At 44.0% G+C, this 18,649-nt stretch overlaps 1 protein-coding gene across 4 annotated transcripts in view; it reads right to left on the reverse strand.

The window, feature by feature from the left end:
- The window catches only part of LOC122802531 (cytochrome c oxidase assembly factor 5), a 255,614-nt gene that overhangs the window by 162,043 nt on the left and 74,922 nt on the right, over positions 1 to 18,649 (reverse strand). For 3 of the 4 annotated variants that reach the window (XM_044072189.1, XM_044072191.1, XM_044072190.1), the window contains exon 2: positions 16,554 to 16,637. In XM_044072189.1, coding sequence (XP_043928124.1) covers positions 16,554 to 16,637 — 84 coding nt within the window. Of the gene's footprint in view, positions 1 to 1,229; positions 1,381 to 16,553; positions 16,638 to 18,649 lie in introns of those variants that run through there. The other variant, XM_044072193.1, reaches the window with a different exon arrangement.

Genomic DNA, 18,649 nt, shown 5'->3' on the forward strand with positions numbered 1-18,649 from the left:
TCACCTGACTTTAGGTTCTCACAGTATTCCCCTTTGAAGTTAAGACAGGAATTTAGCATAGACAGCTACACATCTAAATGTTTATGGCAGTGCTTGGACCTTCCCCTCTTTTTACTGAACTAATGAACAAAGGCTTTTTCCATACCTAGAGTGTCTGGTCCTATTCAGCACTGTGGGGTACCATTTTAATGGTTTAACAGCTCATTTACATTTCCCTGATTTTTCTTAAAGTAAGCTAACTGGCACATTTAATTCAGTTGCAATAATACATATACATTTCTTTTCATTCCAGCAGGGTGCACTGTTGATACATTTTCACACAAGCAAAGCCCACAAATACATTTTCAGCACAAGCATCTGTACAAATCAGTTTGATAAAGAAATGAGGTACAGTTCTAATACATTTGTAACACAAGCATCTTGTATAAATCAGTTTGATATTCAAAGGACATATCATTCTTTACAAAACTCCAGCTGGCTATGCTGGAATTTGCCCATATCATCACAGACAGATTTAAAAAATATGTAGTACCAATCATGCAATGGTAACAGCAGTCACATTTCTAAGTCAACATAGACAAAGCCCTTGTGTACAATTACAAAATATGTATATGGCAGCAGATTGTCCTTCCCAGGCACCAACATACAAAACAAGACAGCTGACTTCCACTTAAAGAGAAGACAACTGGGTTTAATGCAATATCTAGGGGATAACGGAAGAAATGTAAAGGTACTGCAGCCTCCAAATGAGCTTAATGTTTTAATAGTCATGTGATTAAATAGGCATTATTGCCAAGAAAATAAAAATGATAATGTGGTGAAGTGGATACAATTGCATTCTGCTGCAATAAACTTTGCAAGATTCAGAATTTCATAGGAATCAGAAAAAGGAAAGCAGTCATGCTTTACACCTTCAACTATAGCATACATTAACGGTATACCACCTTCCAAGTGCAAATGTTCTACAATGACACCCCAAAAAGCCATCTGCAATAAAGCCCCCCACAAAAAAAGAGACTACAAAAATAGTACAGTATTAACATAACATGTGATGTGTGTGCCAAGGTAAAGGACCTCTCTGGGGGGGGGGGGGGGGGGGCAATAAATATAAAACCAAGTTAAAAGAAAAAAAAAGATATACACATTTAAATGAGTAACGTTCACATCTATCCAATTAACTATTATAAACTTTTATTACAAATAAATGAAAGTTATGTACTTACCAGAACGAAAGAACTGTGTTGTCTGCTTCCGTCCTTCCTCAAAGGATGCCTTCAGACTCAACTTCAGTCGCTCTCAAGCTTCAGATCCAATGCTCAGGCTCTTTCCCCTTAGTCACAATCCCTTTGCAACATGCAAGTTATCTCAGATAGAGTTTGCCTGCAACACCAAGACAAACAATGTACATATATCTCCTCAAAGGCACTTAAAAAAATTAGCAGAAAAATCCAGGCAACAGGATAGAAAGCAAGAAAGACAGAAACCAGCTGATGTGTAGGTTTGAAAGCAAGTAAATAAGGGTAACTCAGAAAGGTCATTCCAGGAATGAATGAATAAATTAAATAAATAAAGGATGAGGAAGAAGGGGGGAGAGTTAAGGAAGGATGGAAGCAGACTACAGAGATCTATCATTATGCTAAGTATATAACTTTCATATCTCATGTTGTTCTCTTTTTTTCGGCTCCTCAACAGATGGGACAGAGTTCCCAGCTACCATAACACTTGGGAGGTCTCATGGAAGGATATTCCAAAGCACAGCCAAACCAAAGGCTCTTGACCTTGCTTGTATAACCAGTTTATAATAACAAAAGAAAGTATGGACCATGGACCAAGTAGCAGAGGCAAATATGTCTTCAACAGATACCCTGGAAAAGGAAGCTGTGAAAGAGGCTACAGATCTCATTAAATGAGCCTTCGGAGATTTGGATAATGACAAGCCCTTTTCTTTGTAAACATGGGGTATACAGTCTGAAAGCTAACTGGAGTGTGTAACCTTGGACACTCCCTTACCAATCCCTTACCAATCTTGACCGAAAACTGATCAGACTTATTGTCTTAGTTTGCTGTAAATAGAAAGTACAGTTGTGTACGCTTACCATAAATGTAGACGTTTGAGTGTATTCACTTTGCAACCATCACCTGTGGGGTTATCCCTGCTGTGGTAGCCCTCAGCCAGCCCCAATACCAGAGTCAATGTTTTTCTGCATTGTCTGCTGTCGCATGCTGCCTGACGTCAGGTCGTCAGTACTATAATGGAAGGCAGCCAACACCATTACATCAGTTTTTCCTGCCCTAACCAGTCAGAGGCCCAAGTAAATATGGTAAAGGTGGCCCTGGTGGCTAAAAGCCACCGTTAGAAACTTATGTCTCCCTAAAGAATGAAGATATAAGGGGAAGGAGGGTGGGAAACCAGGACTGCAACAGCGAATACACTAGAACATCTACATTTATGGTAAGTGTACACAACTGTACTATGTTCTTCGTGTTTCACTGTTGCATTCATTACATTTGGGTAGAATCCCAAAGCTATGGTTGGGAGGCTGGAGCTAAACAGCATTAGGAGCGGCTATAAGGCCCTGCAGAACTGCAGTGGCAAAGCCTGCCCTGGATTTAGAGCAGAGAGGCAAATGATAATGCTTTGTAACGGTGTGAACAGAACTCCAAGTAGCAGCCTCTAGAATGTCTTTGGTTGGTAATCCCCTTAGAAAGGCTGCTGAAGTCGCTGCAGCTCTAGTGGAATGAGACCTAATGCCCTTGGGTGCAGGTTTGCCATGGTTTAAGTAACAGAAATGGATGCAGTGGCTTATCCACTTTGAAATTGTCTGCTTTGATATAGCCTTGCCTTCTGATCCTGCAGCATATGTCACTAGTAATTGCTCAGTTTTTCTTAGAGCTTTAGTCCTGCTTAAGGAGAATCTTAGCTGTCTGTGTACGTCCAAGGAATGCAGAATTCTCTCCCCTTGTTCTGCGGATTTGGATAAAAGGTTGGCAGATGAATTGTTTGGTTAACAGCCACACTGGAAACCACCTTAGGCATAAAAGTAGGATTTGTCCTCAGAGATGCTCTGTTTGGGTGAAATATAATAAAAGGCTCTACAGCTATGAGGGCCTGTAGCTCTGAAACTCTTCTTGCTGAAGTAATTGCTAGTATCAGAGCTGTTTTCCATAAGAACTTTTTATCAGCGGTAGCAGCTGGTTCAAATGGAGGCAGGGTGAGCTTTTCCAACACATAATTGAGGTCCCCTAAATTTTTGGCTCCTCTAAGATACTGCTTTAGTAAAGGATGAGAAAGGATTGGCGGCTCTGTATTGTAATGAGCCGAAATGGCAGAGGCATGAACTTTAATTGATGAGAAAGATAGGCCTTTGTCAAGCATCTCCGTTAAGTATTGCAAAATCTGAGGAATATTTGATTCTGCTGTATCAGTTCCTTGTGCTTGATTCCAAGCACAGAATATCTTCCATTTGTCAACATAAGATTTTCTAGTACTAGGCCTTCTGGCTTCCAAAATGACATCCATCACAGCTTTACTGAGAGGAGTTGTTTGTATGACCACATGATAAGCCATGCTGCCAGGTTCAGAGTCTGTAGTTGATTGTGCAGGATCTGATTGTTTTGCTGGGACAGTAGTTGTGGTCTTTGAGGCAAGGTCCAAGCTGGGTATTGAGACAAGCTCCTTAGGATTGGGTACCAGTATTGGCGGGGCCAGTCCGGGGCAATTAGTATCATCTTTGGTTTCTCTTGTCTGACTTTTAGGAGGACCTTGGGGAGAAGAGGCAGAGGCAGAAAGGTGTAAACTGATAGGTTTTTCCAACTGAAGGATAGGGCGTCCACTTTCCATGCTTGTCTGTGATAAGTCCTTGTGCAGAATTTTTTCAATTGATAATTTTGAGGAGAGGCAAATAGATCTAAGTCTGGGCTCCCCCATTTCTCTGTTATCATGCTGAAGACTTGTGGATTTAGTTTCCACTTGTGAGGATCCATAAGGTTTCTGCTTAAATCGTCTGCCAGAGTGTTTTGTTTTCCTGGCAGAAATTGAGCTTGAAGCTGTATTTGGTAGGTCAAAGCTGTGCCCCACAGTGCCATGGCTAATCTGCATAGGGGGTATGAGTGTGTGCCCCCTTGCTTGTTTATATACCACATGACTGTGGTTTGTCCATCTTTATCAGTAGTTGTCCTGGATGAAGTGAGTCTTTGAAGGCTGTTAGGGCATTTTGAACAGCTGGCATCTCTTTCTGGTTGATATGTAGATGCATTTGTTTTGGTGACCATATGCCCTGAATGCATCTTCCTGCCATGTGGGCCCCCCACGCATAATCTGATGCTTCTGTTGTTATGGTTTGGCTGGCAGGAGGTAGAGTGAATGGCCGTCCCATGTTTTGGTGACATGCCTTTGCCCACCATAGAAACTCCTGTTGCAGGCAGGGAATGAGAGGAATCATTGTTTCCAGACTGTGAGAATGTTGATTCCATAAACTTTTTAGGTACCACTGAAGCTTCCTCATATGCAGTCTTGCATATAAAATCAGTAGGATGCAGGATGCCATGAAGCCCAGAGCCTGCAGAATTTGTCTTGCAGAAGACTGGGTTTTTGTTGCCATCAGTTTGAAGTAAGTAGTCAGTTGCCTTTGCTTGTCTGATGTGAGGTAAGCCATCTGGGCAGTCGTATTCAAGCTTGCACCCAGGAATGTTATCTTTTGAGAGGGTACCAGTTGTGATTTCTTTTCGTTTGTGTACCCTAGGCATGTTAGAAGCCTTTTCACAATGCCAGGTGTCGAAGAAGAATGTCCTTGTTCTCTGCTTGAATGAGACAGTCGTCCATGTAAGGATATATTTGTATACTTTTTTGTCTGCAAAATGCAATTACTGGTGCCAGGCACTTTGTAAAGACCCTGGGCGCAGTAGATAAGCCGAAGAGCAGTGCAGAGAATTGGTAATGCATTAAGCCAGCCTTGAATATGAGGTATCTTCTGCACGATTGTCTTATTGGGACATGCAGGTATGCCTCTTTTAGGTCTAAAGTCACCAGCCAAGCATTCTTGCCCAGCATGGGCAGAAGCTGCTGCAAAGTCAGCATTTTGAATTTTGGAATGTCCAGGAATGTGTTCAAAATCGATAAATCCAGTATTGGCCACCAGGCCTTGTCCTTTCTGGGTACCAAGAACAGTCTTGAGTAAAAACCTTGTCCCTTTTCCTGTTCTGGTACTGTCTGAATGGCCCCCATATCCATGAGGGACATAACCTGTTTCTGTGCCAATGCCCATTCATTTTTTGGCAGATCTGGCCAACCATCTGCAATTGGCAGACTGTGGAAATGGAATATGTATCCCTGTGATACGATGTTTAGTACCAACTTGTCCTGGGTTATTAACTGCCAATTTTGAGCAAAAAGTGCTAATTCCCCCCCCTATGGGTGCTGCCAAAAGATAAGTGTTTGGTGCAGGCAGAGGGAAGTCATTGAGATTGCTTTCTGTAGGTTTGCGCTTTACCTCCTCCAGATTTGGAGGTGGAAGCTCCCCATTGCTTTGATCTGTACGAATCTTGCGCCTGGTATCTGGAACCCTTAGGGCGTCTGGATTTGCCCCTTTGAGCTCTGTCTGACACAGGAAAGGATCAATTTTTTGTAGGCCAGTGTCTACTGAATCTTGGTGGCTGCACTTGTAAGAAGTCTTTAACAGTTTGCATAGACTTAGCTTTGTCTTCCATTTTCTTTAAAACCTCTTCTGCCTTAATACCAAACAGAATCATGCTGTAAAGGTGCATCTAGCAATTTAGCTTTAACATGTTCAGGCAAATTTTGTTCCTTTAACCAGGCATGCCTCCTAATCATCGATCCAGTAACTGCGGCCCTGCAAGAGGCCTCTAAGGAATCAAAACCACATTGCAAAGTATGCTTTCCAACTTGTTCAGCTGCATGCAATAATTCATGCAATTCTTTATTTTCTGCACATTCTGAAATCAACATCATTTTCTGTTTCAGCAATCCCATAACATGTTGTTGGTACTTAAGCATATGAAATTGACAGTTTAAGGCCCTGATTGCCAAGGTTGCAGATGTATAAACCTTTTTTCCCCATCTGTCCAGTGCCCTTGAATCTCTATCAGAGGGGGTAGGATTTTTTGCTGTTGAGGCCTTAACTCCCTTTGGACCCTGTGAAATAGTTTCAGGATCAGCAGCAGGGTTTCTAAATAAAAATTTATGTGAGTCAGGGACCCTGTAATATCTTACTGGGAGCCGGAGGTAAGGAGTCAGGGGACAAGCTTGACTCCAAAAACACATCATCCACAATGTCTAAAACAGGGGGAATGGCTAAAGGCCTGTGCTGAGGGAGAAGAAGGAAATCCCTGAGCCTCTTCTTTGATTCTGAGAAGTCTTGACTCTCCCAGTGAAAATGCTCCCTCAAAGTATGCAAGGTTTCGCCAAATTAATAATCCTCAAGAGGAGATGCAGATGGAATGGACTCCTCAGCATCAGAATCTTCATAAGGAGGCACAGATAATTCCTGATCAGAAGAGGAATCAGAAGAAATAGAAACCTGATCTGAAGATTCATAATCAGTGTCTTGCCTAGGCCTCTTATCAGGAGGGGGAATGGGTACCCCTGATCAAGGTAATAAGGTCTTTAGCCATTTTGATAATCTGATTTTTAGGCATAGAGGCCTGTGCACGTGGCTCAAGTGTCGTTTTTTTAGTTTTTGAAGTTGCTGTAGTCTTTGGTTTTGCAGCTTTCGTCGGTTTGATATACAAATGTTGAGGTCTGAATACACCCTCAGAAGCTGGTGCCTGCTCAGTGGCTCCGGACCCATCTGAGGTAGATACATCCGTTGGTCCAATACCTTGAGTATCTCGCGGCATGCCGGACTCCACATGGGTGTCGGTAGAGGCCTGCGACTTGAAGGTAGTGGGTATCAGGGGCTGCGAAAGTGCCTCACTGAGTACCAGCGAACCGGCGACTGGCTTAGGAGAAGCTTCGTCGTCGGTTTTGGATTTTGACTGCCTTTCTCTGTCCTTTTCTTTGCATTTTTTTTATGTACTCCGGTAGTCGGATTAATATCCGACGACATTTCTGGGTAGTTAAATATGTTTCCAAAATACTTTGATGCAAACATATACCGACGCTTAACAGTGCGTTGGTTAAATCTAGCACAAAACCGACAGCCAGGCACGCTGTGATCAGGGTCTAGGCAAGGAATACAGTATAAATGGAAATCCTTATGCAGTATTTGCTTCCCACAAGTAATACAATTATTAACTTTTTCTGACATTGGTAAAAAACAAGAAAAAAGTTTACCCAACAAGGTACTTAGCTTTAGTGAAGACTTCGTTTCTGTAACTCAAACTCGAATATTTCAGTAGTCGGCCGACTGGCACTTGCGAAATGCTTCTGCTTCGGGCACCGTACGGCAAGAAAGACTGAAGAAAATGGTGTTGGCTGCATGTTTTATACCCCTGATGACCTGACGTCATGGAAGAGGAGACAGCAACCGACGCAGGACCCAAGACTTTGGGATTCAGGCCGACTGAGGGCAACCTGCCAGCAGATTACCCAAATGTAATGACTGCAACAGTGAAACACAAAGAACATCAGGGGCCCCTTGTTTGTCTTTACAGCATTAGCCATACTGATAGTTTGAGAGTCTGCAAGTCTGGGTGCATCCCCCCTCCCACCTGAGTTAAGAGGTCTGAGATCAGGGGAAGCTGCCTCGGAGGCTTTAAGGTCAGGCTGCACAGTAAGGGGTACCAATGTTGTCTGGGCCTTATTATAATCAGTACCTTGGGAATAGGAGGCAGAGGAGGGAATGCGTACACAAACAGGGTGTTCCAGGGGAAGGTCAAGACATCCACCTTCCACGCTAGGTGGTGATACTCCCTGGTACAGAATTTCTTTAGCTGATGGTGGAGGTGCGAAGCAAAGAGATCCACCTCCGGAGTCCCCCACGCCTGAGTGATTTGCAAAAAGATTTTTCTGTGGAGCTGTCATTCGTGGGGTCCAGTAAGTTTCTGCGTAAGTGGTCTGCCAGGGTGTTGTTGATCCCTGGTAGGTATTGGGCTATCAGATATAGACCAATGAAAGAAGCTGTCAGCCAGAGGTTCAAGGCTAGCCTGCACAGAGGGTAAAATTGAGTCCCTCCCTGTTTGCTGATGTACCACATTACTGTGGTGGTGTCTGTTTTGATAAGGAGAACCCGTGGCTTGAGATGGGGTTTGAAGGATGTCAGAGCCTTTTGTACTGCCATCATTTCCTTCTGGCTGATGTGTAAGGGAAGGTGCTGGGCATCCCAAAGACCTTGGGTGCACCTGCCTTCTAGGTGAGCGCCCCAAGCTATGTCTGAGGCGTTGGTGTAATGTCTTCCCAGTTGGGTGGTGGGTGAAGGAAAGACCCTTGTTCTGGGCAAAGGCCCCTGCCCACCAGAGAAACTCAGCCCTTATACAGGGGATCAGAGGGAGAGAGGTCTCTAGGGGTTGAGAATGCTGACACCAAAGGTTCTTTAGGTACCAATGAAGTTTTCTCATGTGAAGCCTGGCCAGAGGAATTAGAAGGATGCAAGATGTCATGTACTCCAAGGCTTGCAGGAACTTTCTCACAGTGAGGTGACTTCTGGAAGCCAGCAGTGTAAAATACAGAAGCAGGAAGCTCTGCTTTTCTGGGATAGGAAGGCCATTTGGGATGCTGTGTCCAGCAGTGCTTCCACGAAAATGATCTTCCTGGAGGGTGTTTGCCTTGATTTCTTCTCGTTGATGGTGTACCCTAAGGAGGTTAAGCAGGGTTTTGATAAAGAGGAGGTCCTTGAGGAGCTTTTCTTTGCAATCTGCCTGAATGAGGCAGTCGTCCAGATAAGGGTAAATTTATACATTTTTCTGTCTGCAAAAGGCTATGGCCGGGGCTAAGCATTTGGTGAATACCCTGGGAGCAGTAGATAAGCCCAAGGGTAGTGCAGAGAACTGAAAGTGTTGTGAGCCTGCTCTAAAGCGAAGGAACTTCCTGCTGGATTCACTTATGGGGAAGTGGAGGTAGGCATCTTTTAGATCCAGGGTAACTAACCAGGCGTTTTTTGTCAGCACAGGCAGCAGATGCTGCAAAGTTAGCATTTTGAATTTTGGGACCACTAGGAAGGTGTTCAGAATGGATAAATCCAGGATGGGGTGCCAAGTGCCATCTTTTCTGGGTACAAGGAATAGTATGGAATAAAAACCTTTGCCTATTTGATCTGAGGGGCCAGGTTCTACTGCCCCTTGGGATATGAGAGTTTGGACTTGTTTCAATGCTGCCCACTGATTTGGAGGTAAGTCTTGATACCCTCTTGGAATTGGGAGTAATTGAAGGAGAATTTATATCCCTGAAAAATTATCTTTAAGACCCATTGGTCCTTGGTTACAGAGAGCCAATTTTCTTTGCAGAGGGAGAGCCTTCCTCCTAGTTTTTGGTGAGTGGAAAGAGGGCAGAGGGGGGAGAGGGAGCCATTGAGAGTTTATGCCATAGAGGGATGGCTTAGAACTCCCAGCCTTTGGAGCAAAAGTGGTCCACTGTTTGGTTCTCTGTTGTCCCTGGGATAGGAGTCTGGGTGGTCTGTTCCTGCGGGGCTTACATTGATCCTGTCTGCTAGGTGAAGGAAAGGACCAGTGTTTTAAGGGAAAGCTCCTGCTGAACCTAGGAGGTTGTACCTGAAGGAAGTCTTTTACTGTTTGCACAGATTTTGCTTTGTCTTCCATCTTTCTAAGCACCGCTTCTACTTTTACTCCTTATCCAAGGGTGCATCGAGTAATTTAGATTTGACATGATCAGAGAGAGGTTGTTACTTCAACCATGCATGTCTCCTAATGATAGATCCTGACACTGTTGCCCTGCATGAGGCTTCTAGGGCATCATATCCACAGTGTAATGAGTGTTTAGCCACTTGACAAGTAGAGTGCAGTAAATCTGCTAACTCTTTCAAATTGGCACAGTCAGGTAAGGTTGAAATCTTTTGTTTTAATAGTTCCAAAGTATGTTGATATTTTAACATGTGGAACTGACAGTTGAGTGCTCTGATAGCTAAGGTTGCAGAGGTGTATACTTTTTTAGCCCATATGTCCAGAGCTCTGGAGTCCTTGTCAGAAGAAATAGGACTTTTTGCAGAACTAGCCTTAGCTCCTTTTGGTCCCTGTGTAATGACCTCTGGGTCTGCAGCAGGATTTCTGTACAGGCATTTGTGAGAATCTGGTACTCTGTAATACCAGTCAGGTTTTCTGGGAGCATGTGGGAGGGTGTCAGGAGTTAAGCTGGATTCATGGTAGACATCATCAACCACCTCAAAGATTGGAGGGATGGCCAAGAATCTGTGCCTGGGCAGGTCTAGAAACTCTCTCAGTCTTTTCTTAGACTGAGGGAAGTCCGGAGATTCCCAGTGGAAATGTTCCCTGAGGGTGTGAAGGGTTTCCCCAAGGGAAATATCTTCTGGTGGGGAGGCAAAAGGGATGGATTCCTCTGAATCTGAATCCTCATAAGCAGTCAGAGGTTGTTGAAGTCTGGGGATTCCCAGTGGAAATGTTCCCTGAGGGTGTGAAGGGTTTCCCCAAGGGAAATATCTTCTGGTGGGGAGGCAAAAGGGATGGATTCCTCTGCATCTGAATCCTCATAAGCAGTCAGAGGTTGTTGTTCTTCTCCAAAATCTGAATAATCAGACTCCTCAGAATCCTGTTCTGTTAGTATTTCAGGAGAAAGGTCTCTTTTCCTTTTAGAAGGAGTGGCTGACTACCCCTGATAAGAGTGATAACATCCTCTGCCATTTTAAGCATTTGAGCGTGGGGTGGTGGAGCAGGGATAAAATGGTGACTAGAGGTAGTTTTCCTAGGCGTGGCCTTGCCTCTAGGCCTAAGAGTATCCAGTGGTCTGAGAGAAATGGCAGTCAGAGGAGAAGACGTCAGTTTTTGTCTAAATTTGGTAGTGTGAAAAATCTCTTCAGAAGCCGGTGCCTGCGTCGAGGCTCCGGACCCAACCAAGGCAGAGACAACCAAAGGCTGAGAAGACGAAGAAGATTTCTGCGGCATACTGGTCCCAGAAAGGGTCTCAGTAGGGGCCTGCGAAGGTATCAAACTGGGCATCAGGGGCTCCGAAGGAGCCTCACAATTCCAGAGAACTGACTACCTGCCTAGCAGTAGAGTCATCAGAAGGCTTAGTCTTGTGTGGTCTCTCTCTATCTATCTTTATCCTTACATTTTTTCGGAATGTCTATGGATTGTTGGCTGAAGGACGCCATTTCAGAATGAAAATATCTGGCTACAATAAGAGCTCTACGACGAATGGTTCTCACATTAAAGAGGAGCACAGAACCGGCAACGGGGAACATCGTGGTCTGGGGCTAAACAAGTGACGCAGTATGAATGGAAGTCTCGGTGAATGATTTGCTTTCCACAGGTGAGACAATTGTTAACTTTTTTGGACATCAGTAAGTGCAAGAAAAAAGGATCCCCAATGAGGTACTTAGCTTTAGATGTTTTCAGCTGTAATTCAAACTCTGGTAGCGACCGACCGGCACATTTGCGAACTGCTTCTGCTACGGGCTTCACGGCAAGAAAAACTGATGTAATGGCACTGATATCCTGACGTCAGGCAGCAAGTGACAACAGCCGACGCAGAAAAACACTGACTCTGGTAATATGGGCCAGCCTAGGGCTGCCGCAGCAGGGATAACCCCACAGGTGATGACTGCAACAGTGAAATACGAAGAATATCCACAGTTGATGGTACACATCTAGCAAATGTAGTACATATTCTCCCTTGCTGGAAAAAGTTGGAAAGAATACTGGTAGATTGATTGATTGACTGACGATTTAGAAGCCAATTAAGGAAGAAAGGAAGGGTTGGTTCTCAAGGATACCCTATCTTTGTGAAAAATCAGGTAAGGAGGTTCTGAAGGTAAGGAATGGAGCTCTGAAAACCCCCTGGCACAGTTTTCCACAATAGGAACTTAAATCAACTTTGGCCACAGGTTCAAAAGGAGGGCCCATAAAGGCCTGCAACAGAATAGTAATATCCAAAGGAGGTAATGATTCCCTGAATGGAAGATGAAGAGTAGTATCCACGAGAAATGCTTTGTATATCTAAGGGATGCAATGGGAATATGATCTTTGATATGAAAAGAAGATATAGCCGCAAGCTGCACCTTAATAGTGGAAAAAACTAACTCCGTCATTAAAGAGAGATGCCAGAAAATCCAGAATGGCCGGAAGAGGGTCCGAGAGGGGATTTACGATTTTGCTGGAGGCCCAGACAGAGAAAAACTTTTATACTTACTTTTATAAATCTTCCTGGTAGAAGGTCTCTCGGAAGAGGTCAAAATGTAAATGATGGGAGAAGAAAGCCTAGATTGTCTAGCCATCATCTGAAATGGAGAAAACATGGTCAGTTTGAGAGACTGTGAATGATCAAGTGAGGCAACCTTGACAGGTGAGGCAGGAGGTCTGGAGCTGAACTCAACACCCAGGAAGGATGTAATAGAAGGGGCCAGAGGAGGAACCACACTTGTTGAAACCAGTAGGAGTTCTAAGAGGATGACCATGATCTTCCTCCCCAATGCTTTCTGCAGGAATTTGGGCATTAAAGGTTGCAGCAAGGTAACCCCCAGTATTTGAATATGAGCTCTGCTATAATTGGATTGAGGGACCACTCATGAGGAAGAAGGATAGACCTGCTCAGGTTGTCTGCTAGAACAGTGCAGATCCCTGGAATGTGCATTGCTATCAGAAAACAGTGGGAAGACATTGTGCACTGCCATACTCTCAAGGCATTCAACACTAGCTATAAGATTGGGTTCCTCCTTGCTTGCTGATGTACCATACCACCTACATGTTGTCTGTTTTGACAAATAGCACACCCAAGGGGAGAGTCCTACATTGCCTGCAATGCTAGGAGGACTACTCTCATCTCCAAAATGTTGATGTGAAGATTATCTGCTGGAGATCATGCGACTTGGACTGCCCTTCCCAAGAAAAGCAGCCCCCCCCCCCCCAACTCCCATCACTGGTGGAAAGCATCCATTGTCACAATGGCTTGGGGTGATAGTAGAGCAAAGGGGCATCCCAGAGATTTGTAAATCTCCATTAATAACACTCAAAAGGATAAGGGATGTTGTCTGATAGACTGCAGGACTGACAAAGTCCACTGTAGAACTCTTATATGGTATCTGACCAGCAGATTCAGGGGGATCACAGCATCACTAAGGCTTGCCTGTGAAGAGCAAGGTTTGAGAGAACTTGACAATCTGAACTTTTTGTATCTAAGACAGCGCCGATAAATTCCAAGGACTGAACAGGCTGAAGCTTGGACTTGACTATATTCTCTGTTATCCTGAGATTCGAGCAAAAGAGGAGCAAGCAGCTCCTGGCCTGAATAAGTAGATTCCTGGAGGGGGCTGGTGATGAAACAGTTGTCCAGATAAGCAAACACCTGGAACACCAGCAGATGGAAATGAGCTGCAAACAATGCCATACACCTGGTGAACATCCAGGGGCTGTGGTTTGACCAAAGGACAGGGCTCTGAATTGGAAATGACTGGCTCCCAGCCTAAAGGAAGGAAACCTCCTGGATCATCTATCCATCTTTATGTGGTGGTACGCATCCTGGAGATCAATGCAGCACATCCAGTCATTTTTCCACTTAGCAAAGGGAGAACAAACTACTCTGTGCCCATCCAGAACTTTGTTTGCCTTACAAACCTGTTTAGATGGCTTAAGTACAGGACTGGCCTTAGGTCCCAGTTTTTCTTTGGCACTAAAAAAATCTGAGTAAATTCCAGATTCTCTCTGGTCTAGTGGGACCTCCTGGATGACTTGATTCTTTAGAAGCTTCCTTATCTCTGAAGCAGCTGCTTCCCTTTGTGAGGGTGGAACACTGGGAAGCTTATTTGTGGGTACAGGGGGAGAAAGAAAGGAAATACAGTAGTCTCTGTTTATTATCCTCTGCATCCATACATTTTAGGCAATGGGCTTCCAGGTTAACAGATAGAGAGAGAGTGGCCCCCTGAATGCCTCCTGACAGCAGCAGTTGTGCAAATGTTTAGGAGTGCTGCTAGGACCTCTCCGAGAAAGGAACCCAAAAGTCCTGGTTCTGCTGACCACCTCTGCCCCCTGGGTGATGTCCACCATTAGAGTTCCCCCTCAGCTGCAGGAGACTTTGTCCCCAGAAATGTCAGAAAAGAACCCTTGCAACTTACAGAACCAAAGTTTCTTACCACCCATCTGATTCCTTGAAAAGGTCATGGGGGGGGGGGGCAGAAAACTGGATTCCTATGGCAGATAGGGTCTTGCTGTCTTCGATTCTGGAAAACATTTCTTTGACTTTCAGACTGAAGAGGGCTGATCCATCATTCCATCATGAAATGTTCTGCAAAATCACAAAGCTGTACCCAGGCAGGCTCCTAACAGTGATGCTGGTGTCTGCTGCTTTTGAAGTGCCTTGTGTGGAACTGGAAATCAGTCACATCAAGACACTGGATAAAGACTGAAGGGTAGCCATCTGCTTCTTAGATAGGGACCCTAAGAGAGATAAGGAGAGCCCCTTGGTCAAATGACTCAGAAAATGAGTGACATTTCCCAAAACTCAGCACCCTAACTGCAAAGGTTATCAAAGTGCAGACTTGCTTCCCAAACTTGGCTAACATATGAGACTTCTTGTGCAGTGCATGGACAGTGGAATTCTCTTCAGCCAGTTCAATTTAAGTGGCTGTTGCCACTACCGCTGAATCCACAGCAGGGCACTTGCTCCAGTGGGAATGATCCTTGGGTGACAAAAAAATTGTCAGGCTTTCGAGAAATAGGCTCTGCTATCTCTGGTTCCTTCCATGCCCATTTGGACATTAGGCCTACCATCTCAACTGTGGGAGGAACCACCTAAGATGCAGATGGGCCAGCACTGAATGTCTCATGGAATACTGACTCCTCTCGGGAAGGTGCTTCAGTGGACCACAGCAATTCCGAAATTTCTCTGAATGTGACATCCTCAAGAGGAGTTCTCCTTCACTGAAGTCAGTATCTTCTATAAGTGATCCCTGAAGGGAATCAGTGAGTCTCCTTTTACACTTATGCTTCAGGTACATCTCTTTGGTGGGATGTTCTGGAGAGGACTCAGAAGCTGAGAGTGGTTCATCAACAAAAATGGGCTCAAGGCTTTTGGAAGCTGGCTATCTCGATGGGACAAGATGAGCAGGCTCAGGACCCACAGAAATCCTGTGGGGACGAGAAGGATCAGAACTCAAAAAAGAAGTCTGCTCTCTGAGTCAAGAGAGTATTCTTCCAAGCATCTCAAAAGCCAAGCCTGAGATGGATCCAGGGGGCTTCAGTGAAGGAGCAGAGGAACAGAGACCCCTAGGGAAGGCTCATCCAGAGAAACCACTTGGCTCAGATCCAAAGTTGATACCGAAGCTAAGCTGTCCAATGCCAAAACACCAAGGAATAGTAATGTATCTGATGGGCCTGGCCCCAAAATACCCCAAGACCCGATGTTGACTACATGGTTCTGAGATTCAGTAAGCTCCAAAACAGAGTCAACTGAATCAAAGAAAATGCTGGAGTCAAAGACCATGTCTTCAGATCCAATGAAGACCCACCCAAGCAGGAACTATGATCAAACTGCGCCAATGAGGCAGGGCAGATCAGGGAAGGAGATAGAACTTGGCAGGGTGAAGAGAGAAGTCTCCTAGATTCAACAGTAGTCAGAGTCCTGAGGATCCCCAGTTGGATTTGGGTCCTCAGCAATTTCCTCATCAACCTGTCTATGTCAGCCTCAGACAGGTTCCTAGAGGACCTGGCTGAGCAAAAGAGGAAGAAGGTCTGGAGATCCAGTGAGAGGATACCTCTTGAGATCTTAATCTTGGGGATATCATCCCTGAGGAGAACTGCAGTTCCTGGACAGGCATAGTATCGGATCCAAAGAGGATCAGTTCCAAGACCAAAACTGAGGATTCTGTAACCTTTGGAAATGAAGCCTAGGAAGGAGATTGCTCTGGACACATTTTTTGAAACTTTAGGTTTTTCTTTTCTTTAAATTTAAGTGGAATTACTGAATAGTCAAATTAGTTTACGTTTGTCCCTTCTTGCAATGCTGGTTTGAACAGGTGAGGTTTCTGTAATGTTTTTTTTTTTTCTGGAGAAGGCAGTGAAAAGTCTCATGTTGCACATCTTAACAAAAGATTCTTCAGCAACTGTCCCCAACACACTACAGTTCAGTACTGCATGTGTTAAGGACAACTGAAAATAGTATTTAAATCATCCACAGCGTTTAAACTCTACAACCACCAAAATCTACCACTAAAATCTTAAGAAGATTGACAGGACCCAAGCAGATTTGCATGAATATGCTTCCATTTCTGTAATGATAGCATTAGAAGCCCTCTGCCTTTTATTCATCATCGTTAACCTTATAGTGTTGAAGGTTGTGGAGGGCTGAAGCTTTATGGCAGGTAACAAGTAAATCTAAAGTGGCCTAAAGCAGGAAAGAAAGACTTAAAATAGTCACCCTAAAACAATAACCCAAATATTCATACAAATGTGAACTGCTCTGCGTTATTTATACGTACCAGTGAACGTTTGCATTCAAAAAAAGTGACTTGCAAAGCTCTGCAGTGGCCTTCTTTTAGGCACTGTCTGGGACTCTTCCCATCCTGAAAAAGGAAGATAAAAATATATACATTTGAGGTACTTTACAACAGTAACATAATGGCAATATGCCTATTTCGAAGAATGCTCTCTACAAACTGATACAGTGAGATGTATCCACACAAACGTCATATCTGCAGCACAGACAACTACGCAGCAACACAAACTCTTAAGGCATTCACTTCATGCTAAGAGTTAAGGTGATTTACAAATGTAATCGCATTGCAATTTAAAATGCCTCTTTACCAGATGCATGGGCCTCTGATGAAAACAGACTTTGTTCAGATGCACCTATTGTTTACTAAAACACATAAAACAGAGGATTCATAATTTATTTCTGCTTTGTCAATATGAAGCAAATGTATTGATTGATAATTAGACAAGGTACGTAACACAATACATCAAAGAAATACAAGATAGCCCAATTACTACTGATACAACCCAGGTAACAACACAACAACTGTACTACATACACTGGGTACAGTTAAGCTTGTAGTAACTGGGTATCTGTACTCTCAGTCACCTAACTAGGAGCATGTCAAGCCACAATGCTACGTTTATAGTACACTGATTTACACTGCACAACAGCAGCTTTTGCTTTAATTCCATGTTTTCGTAAAGACAACCTATATACAAGAATCATGGTAAAAGGACAACTTAAATGATCATATAACACTTTGGTTTTCATTAAGTAAAAAGGCACACATTACAAAGTCACAGTGATGATAGCAAGTTGAACAGGGTAGACCAGAGTTCCCTACACCCCCCCCCCCCATAAACTTCAACCAGTCAAGTCTTTAAATGTATGAATTATGCAAACTGTGTGTATGACAATTAATGAACCAAGAGTATCATCACTAACCAACTGCTTGGTAAAGGATGTGATGATAGCAAGTTGAACAGGGTAGACCAGAGTTCCCTACACCCCCCCCCCCCAGTTACAGTCTACAAGTTCAATAACGTAGATCTTTAGACTTTTCTAAATTACAGAAAGAATCCCTCCAAAGAGTCTACAGCCGATCCTAGTGTTTTCTCCTAGTTGGCTGTGCCTGGCACACATATATTAGAACTCACAAAGGGGGAAATTCAAACAAGGTGCTTCAATCATCACTAGTGAGTCCACTCAAAATAGACAAGAAGCAACTCTTCTCACAGGGTCCCCTATACTGATAAGCTCCTTACTCTATCATAGCAAGTGAGCCCAGTTGCAAAGGAACCTCATTTTTTGTGACTTGTACCTGCAATTTATATGCATTATAACCAGATAAGGATGGAGGCTCAGATCAGTAAACAGTTTCATCCTGTGAGACTCAGTTCTTGTGTTAATAACACAGTCTAGTACAATATGCCTGCAGTACTGACACTGTGGCATCAAGCCAGGGAGCAATCATCCACTGCACTTCTACTCTCACTTACCTAAACTCTTCTACCTGTGGTAGCTGCTCCTCCAACACCTGGAGAGAACAATCTGCCCTTTTCTGGGACAGAACCATGTTGTCTGACCTGGAGGTATCAATTTGTACTCCATCCACTTCAGCATCAACACAGAATCACTCCAGTGTAGTATGGGGGAAACTGCCACTTGAAGCAAAAAGGATATCATCTACTGAAAACAAAGATGCATATTTTTAGCCTACCCTTTTGGGGGCACCTGACATCTGGGGCAAGAAAAACTGAGGAAAATGGCGTTGGCTGCATCTTTTATACCCCTGGCGCACTGACGTCAGGGAAAAGGTGACAGCAACCAACGCCGGACCTAGACTTTGGAATTCATGCCGACTGAGGGTAGCCTGCCAGCAGGATAACCCAATGGTAATGACTGCAACAGTGAAACACGAAGAACATGTGCTTGTAACTTAGATTCCAAAAACACAATAGTCACGAACAAACAGCTTTAATGAAGCGTTCGGGTCTACACCCTTCATCCAATAGAGGAACATTTGAAAATCACATGAACAAACCAGCCATTCAGATAAAGACCCAAATTAATTATGCAAATTATTTAAAAGCACATCAT

Source organism: Protopterus annectens, chromosome 5.part0 (genome assembly GCF_019279795.1).
Source record: "Protopterus annectens isolate FY-2018-M chromosome 5.part0, PAN1.0, whole genome shotgun sequence".
NCBI classification, from domain to species: domain Eukaryota; kingdom Metazoa; phylum Chordata; order Ceratodontiformes; family Protopteridae; genus Protopterus; species Protopterus annectens.